The 9315-nt window shown below is 46.1% G+C and overlaps 1 protein-coding gene across 1 annotated transcript; it reads left to right on the forward strand.

Moving 5' to 3' along the window:
* The first annotated feature begins 8395 nt into the window (after nucleotides 1-8395).
* On the forward strand, nucleotides 8396-8944 carry ARL11 (ADP ribosylation factor like GTPase 11). Its single transcript, XM_056133065.1, has one exon. It carries the CDS (start codon nucleotides 8396-8398, stop codon nucleotides 8942-8944), a length of 549 nt encoding a protein of 182 aa, XP_055989040.1.
* The last annotated feature ends 371 nt before the right edge of the window (nucleotides 8945-9315 follow it).

Raw genomic sequence — 9315 nt, forward strand, 5'->3', positions numbered from 1 at the left:
GCAATCATTTCTGCCCAGAGGGGAAAGGGTGTTGCTCCCTTCCGCCCTCCTCCCTCTGGAAAGAAAGATGGCGGCCACATGGGAGCCTTGTGGACAGCAGGTATGAGCCGGGGGTGTGGGGGCGACTAAAACCTCATGGGTCGGGGGGCGTTCCGGTCCGTCCTTCACGCCCTACCGAGGTCACCAGTCGCCGCCCGCGAGCAGCTCTCCAGCACGGCCATGGCCCCAGAAGCACAAGGACTTAATGCAGAACCCAGCAGCTTGGAGCAGAAAAGTGAAAGGACTATGCGTTGATCCAGCCCATCAAGTCTGCCGGAGGGGAAAGGGTGTTGCCCCATTCGCCCTCTCCTCTCTGGAAAGAAAGATGGTGGCCACATGGGAGCCTTGTGGACAGCAGGTATGAGCCGGGAGTGTGGGGGCGACTAAAACCTCATGGGAAGGGGGGCGTTTCGCTCCACCCTTCACGCCCTACCGAGGCCACCGGTTGCCCCCCGCGAGCGGCTCTCCAGCACGGCCACGACTCCAGAACACAGAAACCAATTTCTTAACTATCTGACTTTCAGTAGAAATACTTCCAGGGTCAATAGGTAAAAGAGCAGAAATCCAAAACCAACATTTAATTCTTGAACCCAGCTGTAGAAAGCAAATCACTTCACAATGCTTTTTCAGCATGTCTGATTTGGGGGGGGGGGCGTAAACTCTAAATAATAGTGGTGAATCTTTTATTGAAACAATGAATCTAATCCAAGCAGATAGAGTGTTAACTAGAATTCATCTGCCTCACAGGGACGGGGAGGGGTGGGGGGTGGGGTTTTATTGGGGTTCTTCATGGTAAAAAATAAGTATTGGTAAAGGGAAATGTGTTTGATATTTGCATGACTGAGACATAAACCTGAAAGCTTTGTAACCTTTCCCACAGTGATTCAATAAATAAATAAAAAAAAAATAACTACAAAAAAATGAAAAAACTATTCTAAAAGCATCTATTATTGTTTATATTTAATATATTATATTATTGTTTATATTTAATTGTCCTGTGATATTCTATTCCATATGCAAGAACAATGTCTATCTTCCTATTTATATGGCATGCAGGTGTACTTCAAATAGAATTTTTCTTAAGTAATGTGATAAAGGGCTGGAGCAGAGTGCGTAGGGCGTTTGCCTTACATGGGACCGAGCTGGGTTCGATTCCTCCACCCCTCTCGGAGAGCTTGGCAAGCTACTGAGAGTATCCCGCCTGCATGGCAAAGCTTGACAAGCTCTCCATGACATATTCAATATGCCGACAACAGTAACAAGTCTCACAATGGAGAAGTTACTGGTGCCCGCTCGAGCAAAATCGATGAACAACGGGATGATAATGCAGTACATTGCCAATGTGACAAATTGTATAGAATGTTCAGAGACTTTCTAGAATGCTGCTCATAACTGCTCAACTTAAGTTTTATTATATCTACAGAATATCAGACATGAATAAAATCCAGTGATTCCCTGCTGCAACCTACTTGCCTAGGACACATGTCGTGTTTGTGTCCTGTTAACACAGGCCGGAAGACTGAGGTCCTGGAAGACAAAAATGTACTGCAAGTACTTTCTCTCACAAGATGTTGGAAAGCATGACAGGCTTTGTTGTCCACAGCATGATCCTTGCTTTTCTTTTTGCTCATCATAGCAGCTTCCCAGCAATTATCCAGAGAGGCAAACAGTGTATTCAGGATGATCCCAGTCTGTCCAAACGAAGTAATTTCAAGTAATTTCATTCTCATAGTCAATGGGAGTTTTTTTTTTTTAATTTTTATTAGTGAAACACCATGAGGTACATTTGTAGACTTACGAATTTTCGTGCTTAGGTTTCAATTATACAATGATCAAGTACCCATCCCTTCACCAGTGCCCATTTTCCACCACCGCGGATCCCAGTATCCCTCCCACCCGCTATCCCCCCTGTCCCACCCTGCCTCTGTGGCAGGGCATTCCCTTTTGTTCTCTCTCTCTCCTTTTGGGTCCTGTGATTTGCAAGAGAGTCATTGAGTGGCAATCATATTTGGTCTATAGTCTACTTTCAGCATGCTTCTCCCATCTTAGACGGATCCTCCTAATATCCTTTATTTGGTACTCCCTTCTCTATCTGAGCAGCCTTTTCCCCCTAGCATGTGTGGCTGGCCTCCAAGCCATGGAGCATGGCCTCCAAGCCTGGTGCCTTTCTCGGCTATTCTTGGGTATTAGTCACCTATTTTGTTACTTTATGTTCCCCAGATGAATGCAATATTTCTATGTCTGTCCCTCTCTGATTCATTTCGCTTAACATGATACTTTCCATGTAGTACCACTTGTATGTAAATTTCATGACTTCATCTTTTCTAACTGCTACATAGTACTCTATAGTGTAGATGTACCGAAGTTTCTTTAACCAGTAATCTGTTCTCGGGCTACTCAGGTTTTTTCCAGATTCTGGCTATCATAAACAGTGCTGCAGTGAACAAACAAGTGCGGATTTACTTCGACTATACTTTTTTGCCTCTCTGGGATATATTCCCAGGAGTGGTATTGCTGGGTCAAATGGGAGCTCAATTTCTAATTTTTGGAGAATCGTCCATACTGTCTTCCAAAAGGGCCGAACCAGTCGGCATTCCCACCAGCAGTGAAGGAGGGTCCCTTTCTTGCCACATCCGCTCCAGCACGGGTTGCTTTTGTTCTTTTGGATGTGGGCCAGTCTCTGTGGTGTGAGATGATATCTCACTGTGGTTTTGATCTCCCTGATGATTAATGATGTAGAGCATTTTCTCATGTGCCTTTTTGCCATTTGGATTTCTTCTTTGAGAAAGTTTCTGTTCATTTCCTCGCCCCATTTTTTGATGGGGTTGGGTGATTTCTTCTTGTGTAGTTTAACCGGTACCTTGTATATCCTTGATATCAACCCCTTGTCGGATGTGTATTGGGAGAATATCCTTTCCCATTCTGTAGACTGTCTTTGTACTTTGGTCACTGTTTTTTTAGAGGTGCAGAAGCTAATGGGAGGCTTTTGAAACATATTTCTTTCCTGATAAGATGACGGCATGCCTACAGACATATAAGACCTTTTCCTTCTTTCAGTTTTTTAAAAATTCCATTGTTCAAGGCTAAAATGCTGGGTGTTGTCAAACCAAGGGAAGGACCACACCCTGTTGGATGATGCAATTGAGCCAGCGGCCAACCGTCCTGGAGCTGCCTTGCTCCTTGCCTCTGGGTAGGTATGATAAAGAGCATCCAGTGCCTCTTTTGCAAACCACAACACCCAATAGGAGAGAGAGAACAAAAGGGAATGCCCTGCCACAGAGTCAGGGTAGGATGAGGGGATGGGGGGGTGGGAGGGATACTGGGATCCGTGGTGGTGGGAAATGGGCACTGGTGGAGCGATGGGTATTTGATCATTGTATAATTGAAACCCAAGCACAAAATTTGTAAGTCTACAACTGTACCTCATGGTATCTCACTAATAAAAATTAAAAAAAAAAAAAAGAGCATCCAGTTGCCTCCATTCTGGTAGCTGGGTATTCTGAAACAAGCATCTGGAAAGCAGGCTCCCCTCAATCCTTCATGAAATGGGGCCAAGAATTTCACCTCACTGGTAGGATGGTGATGTGGAAGAAAAGAGAAAAGAAAATGCCCGACATAAATGAACTCAGTAAGTTCATTATAGTTATAGCTAATATATCAAAATCTTCCTCCGTGAATATGTTTTCTACTTTCTCCAGTGTCCTTGGAACTTTTCCTGACAGCACTGGTCTCAGAACAGTCTAACTGATGTTGGTGGGCCCCATGGGTGACTTATGTGAAGCGAGGAGAAGAAAGACACTTTCTCCCCACCCGCCTCTGCCACTCGGGACCCAGGGTTACTGGGCTCTTGTCTTGCCTCGCAGAAAGGAATTTCAGGAGTAGACAAGCAGTGAAGTAAATAGATTTTATTTGGAGGATTTTTAGGTATGGAGGGAGGAAGAGAGAGTGAGAGAGTAAAGTTAGACACGAAAGCATGAAAGTACACATCTCAAGAGGGGAGATGCGGGTGACACATGTGCTCGGGAACCACATGTGCTCGGCCACGTGGGCGCAAGCAGCACATGGGCTCGGGCAGCAAATGCGTGCCCTTCCTTTGTTCAAGGTGGCCGTTAGAGGGTTTCTCCAACCTGCCCCCATGTGGGGCTTCTTCCCAGGTAAATGTCTGTTGCTAAGGAGGTTACCAGGGAGGATGGGAGTGGTGATGGTCTTCTTTGAAATTCCTTTTCTGGTTCCTGGAGGAGCTTCTTTGGGTCTGTTGCTGGAGCCAGGCTAGGGTCTTATCAAGCCTAAGTTCCTGTTTGCTATTTTCTGCAGGGCTGGCTTTTGTTGTTGCCTCAGGAGGGGGCCCTCCCTGTCTACCTGCCTACATCATAACCAGCTAATACTCGTTTGATGAATGTCTGGGAGTTCAAAACAATGGTTCTGTGGGTCTGGGAGCTGGTAGGGAAGGAGAGACTGCTTGTAAGGAGAAAAGAACAAAAAGCAAAATCCAGCAAGTAAAATCAGGCATAATTCATAGCATAACATGATTGCATATTGGAAGATCATAGCAAGCCATAAAATAATCATTTCTTCTGTCCTGGGAATTCCAACTCTGGAAATCATCAATGGAAATAACCCAAATCAAGAAGGGAGACTTTGTTCACACAATCTTTAATTGAGCATTACTTTATGCAAACTTTGTAAGTATATCATCACACTTCTGCTGATATAATAGGATTTTGAGGTCAACACACATAAAATGTATTGGAGAGTTTTGTAGAAGTGAGGCAGTGTCATTTTCTCTGTAAACTTAAATGACAGAATCAGAACATAGAAGTGTATGTACCCTCTGGTTATAGCCACACAGGGCATGGCTATAATTAATCTGGACTATTAAAGGAAAACCTATTGTTAAGTAAGTGCAGCAAAACACAGGAAATAGGGTGGGGGGCTGTGAATTGTTGAAGAAACTCTGCCAGAAAAGAGAAGAAAGATGAGAAGAGATGAGCATGATAACAGGGCGACAGAGAAAGGGCACTGTTTTCAAATGAAGAGGTCGACTAGAAGTGTCATAAGGACACAGGTGCAGAGCACTGGGTACTTGGATGAGAGATACAGTAACTTAGTACATTAATGCCATAAACCTTAATACTATTGCAAAAAAGGAAGGTGGTGGCTGGAGTGACAGCACAGCACTTGCCTTGCACATGGCAGACCGGGGTTTGTCCCTGGCATTCCATATAGTCCTCAGAGCCTGCCAGGAGTAACCCCTAAACGCCCCAAGTGAGGCCCCCCAAACAAACAAACAAACAAAGAGGGAGGTCACTGTTTTCTTTCCAAACTAGTTCTGTGCTGGAGGCTTCCAGATGCAGCCTGTTGCCCTGTAGTTGTGAAGGCCTTGGAGAAGGAAGCCCATTCCTAAGGCCTTGGACACAGCAGTGGGAGAGATTTACCAAAGAAACCAACATATTGTCAGACCCGCTAGGGAGACCATGAGCACTTACCTGGACTTTGTGAACAGCGAAACAGCTCCCCTGTGCCTCTCAGTATATCCCTGTCTCTTGGATCATGTTTCACCTCTATCTGCCCTTGAATAGAACCGGAATCTCAATAGGTTTAGTTATTATGCTCAATTATACTATGACTCAGATATACCTGTTTCTTGCCAGTATATGCCAGATATGCCTATCTTGGCAGACAGGGAACTCTGGTAATATGGATTAGAAAAAACAATCAAGCCAGCCCAAAGGCATAAAAAGCCTTTGAAATACAGAACCCATTTGAGTAGACTGGAAAACCCCAGGAGGAGGACTCCTAGTTACAGAAACTAGGAGACTTTTTGAACTTTTCAAGAGGTTCATAGCTGCAAGTTCTCCTCCTTGAAATACCCTAATAATAGGCTTTGAGAAAAGCTAATAAAATCATTCTGCACAGGCAAAGGGATATATTACCCTATTCTGGGAACAACGTGCATTTCAGCCGGAGATGTGTAATTCCTTTCTTTTTCTTTATGGCCCTCATTCTTCATCTTGGGAATTCACCTCAACTCTGCTCAGGAATGTGTTCTTGACTTTCTCCACTCTGGAGAAGTCTGAGTTCTCTCTTGAGGCAGTTACACTGACTCTCCTCTCTCATATTGCCAAATAAACTTATCTTGCTTCACTATTTGTCTTCTTCCTGAAATTCTTTTCTTGTGAGGCTAAGTGACAGACCAGAGAAAGCCTGGCTCGAGGTAACAACTGACTTTTTGTTTTCCTGCAAAGACTCAGTTCCTTGTTTCAACCTGGGCTCTACATTCCTGAGAAAGTGTGTGTGGGGGGGCTCACCCCAGGCCTGCGAGTTAGGCACAGCTTAACCAACATAGCTGGTGAGTTTTGGCTCTCTGCCAGACTGGGATGGTGGTAGACTTTACGAGTCCAGCCCTCGTTGGCACTTCTCCAGGGGATCAAGGCGAGTTAAGAGTAATTCCTTGCCCCCCCTTTCTTGAAGCTACTCTCTCTTTCGCCCGCAATTCACACAAGTCACCTGCAACACCTTCAACATATCAACATCTTTTTAGGATATGGTAGTACTATTTCAGTAGTCTTTAAAATATGGTCCCATCAAAACTTTTTGAAACTTTGCCTGTGCTTTGCTTTCTCCATCCTTGGAGACACAGGACTCTCTGGGGTTAGTAAGAACTGAAACAGAGTGACAGAGGCTTGTAGTTTGGGCGTAACAACCTCTCCCTAGAAGTAACTACCTTGTTACATTCTTTTGGCTATAATTGGGCTAAGACAGGATCTTAAAATACGTTTGCTCTGATAGGACCCCAGGTCGGACTGACAGTAACCGTCAATGTACAGTAGGCATGAAGTTTCCTTTCCTTCCTCACCTTCCTCTTCATGAAAGCATATCCCAATTCTCTTTCTTTCCTTTTCTGTATGTGTGATGTGTGTTCGTTGTATGTCCCTCAGTTGTACATATTCATGTTGTCCCTCATGATGATGTTTGACTTGCCTGAATTGCACCCGGAGTATGGTCCAAGCTGTGATATAACTCTGTCACTACTGAGCATGGAAGCCAACCCCTGCTCCTTCTCTGTGAAGCCGTTCTCCAGCCCACACTGGTGGACATTCTTCCCAACGTACGTTGTTCTCATGCCAACAAAGCTGTTCTTTTCTATTCAATTATTCCTGTGCTATGGGGGACAACAGCCCTAAGTAAATGAAAAATATCTCCAGACTCCAGAAGAACGCCAAGACACACTTCAGGTCTGACTCTCAGAATTCCCTACTCAGGAGGTCACAGGATTGTGAGAATGTAAAAGAACATAAAATAATGTGAAGAATGCAGCTGATCTTGGACACAATGCTTGACTTGGCCCTCTCTTTTCTGCATCAAACCCGAGTTGGTACTGGGCCTCACTCAGAGGAGCTGAATTACTCACCAGAATTTACTCGGGTATGTTTAGGGATGAGGGAGGGGCCATGGGGGAACCCCACACCCACAACCTGGGAAAAGGAAGAAGAAAAAGAAGAAACAGCCATAGTCACTACGCTGCCTTCACATTCCCTCTGGGGACACTGCTGACTAGCAGATGCGGCTGCACGGGATAAGGGAAACACAGAGAAGGAGTTTTTAGCCACAGTTGACAACACTGAGGTAAGTTTAATTTCTCTTCTCCCCAGGGGGTGAAGAATGAACAGAAGTTGTCATGGTCTCTTCCTATGGAAGCCAAAGTAGCCTCTTGGGGGTGAGATATTCTTTTATTGATCTCGACCAGGTTTTCCTTGACTAAGCAGAGAGGAGATATTCTGAGGCTTAAAGCTTGAGATTCCTGGAAAAAACATGTGTAGTGTCTGTTTAAGACAATGGTGGAAAGTCTCTGTTCTCAGTATGTGTGCCCTTGGGTAAATCTCAACATCATTTACTAATGTCCAGAAGACCCAGTCCGGCTCTGGTGGAGACTACCCGCCTTAGACTGCTCTCTCAAAACGGGAGCCCAGGAGTATCCATTTTGATCATTAGTCTCACAGGTGTTGAGAAGCCACCTCAGACTAGCAAGATCTGGAGATACCTTTCAATGACTTCCGCCGAATGAGCTTTGTCTAACTAGAGCTGCATTTTGCCTTCCTGCTTAACTACCTAGGAATGTGTGCCCACGTTCCCTGTCTCCTCTGAAGCAGGCCCCTTGGAGGGATATTGCTGATGGTGCCTGGTACATCCGCACTCTCTGGAGGCTTCAGTCAGAAATGGGAAGTGGCCCCAAAGATAGTTACTTCTGGAGCAGAAACTCCTCCTTCCTGGGTTTCTGTGGACTTGTCCTCCTTTCATCAAAGCAAGGCTGATCCATATGCCGGGCCTTTCTCCCTTAGGCTGGAGCGGGGTCATCATGGGTTCCGTGACATCTCGAGGGCCCAGGATGGAAGCCCAGGTGGTGATGATGGGTCTGGACTCAGCAGGCAAGACCACGCTCCTGTATAGACTGAAGGGCCACCAGCCTGTGAAGACCCTGCCCACGGTTGGCTTCAACGTGGAGCCTCTCGACATGCCAGGGCATGTGTCTCTGACTCTCTGGGATGTTGGGGGCCAGAGTCGGCTCAGAGCCAGCTGGAAGGACTATCTGGAAGGGATGGACATCCTTGTCTATGTGCTGGACAGCACTGATGAGGCCCGCCTACCTGAAGCACTGGCTGAGCTCGCAGCAGTCCTGGACCACCCACACATGGCCAGCGTCCCTTTCTTGGTGCTGGCCAACAAGCAGGAGGCACCTGATGCGCTGCCTCTGATGGAGATCAGAGCTAGGCTGGGCCTGGAGCGATTCCAGGGTCACAGCTGGGCGCTCCAGGCCTGCAGTGCCCTCACTGGGGTAGGGCTGCCAGAGGCCCTGCAGAGCCTGGGGAGCCTCCTGAGGTCCCGCAGCCATCATGTGTCCAGGTGACCGCAGAGAGGGCAGGGCATGAGATGAGCAAGAAGAGCCAGACTCTGGACAGAACAGTAAACTTCCTTCTAAGGGATTGAAAGAACAAGTTTGTCCTTGGGAGATCTTAACCGCTGTTTAACCAAATAAGGATTCCTTCTGAGTTCCTAAAGGATATTCTGTTCTCGGGTCTTACTGTCACTGGAGTTGATGCTGAAAATGAAATAATCTTTGGCTAGTGGTACTCTCAGGGAGAGAAAAACGTACTGCAATGCACTTCATTTAATGTCTCATTACTCAGTGCGAACAGAGCAACTGCAGCAAGAGAGCAACTCATGGTTGCATAATAAATTCAGAGGGAAAGAGATTTCAAAAGAGTCCGAGAAGCATGT

The sequence above is a fragment of the Sorex fumeus genome, unplaced genomic scaffold, assembly GCF_029834395.1.
Source record: "Sorex fumeus unplaced genomic scaffold, SorFum_2.1 ptg000095l, whole genome shotgun sequence".
Taxonomy (NCBI): Eukaryota; Metazoa; Chordata; class Mammalia; order Eulipotyphla; family Soricidae; genus Sorex; species Sorex fumeus.

Excerpts from the sequence above, each read along its gene's own strand:
- ARL11 (XM_056133065.1), top strand. The coding sequence starts at position 8,396 with ATGGGTTCCGTGACATCTCGAGGGCCCAGGATGGAAGCCCAGGTGGTG.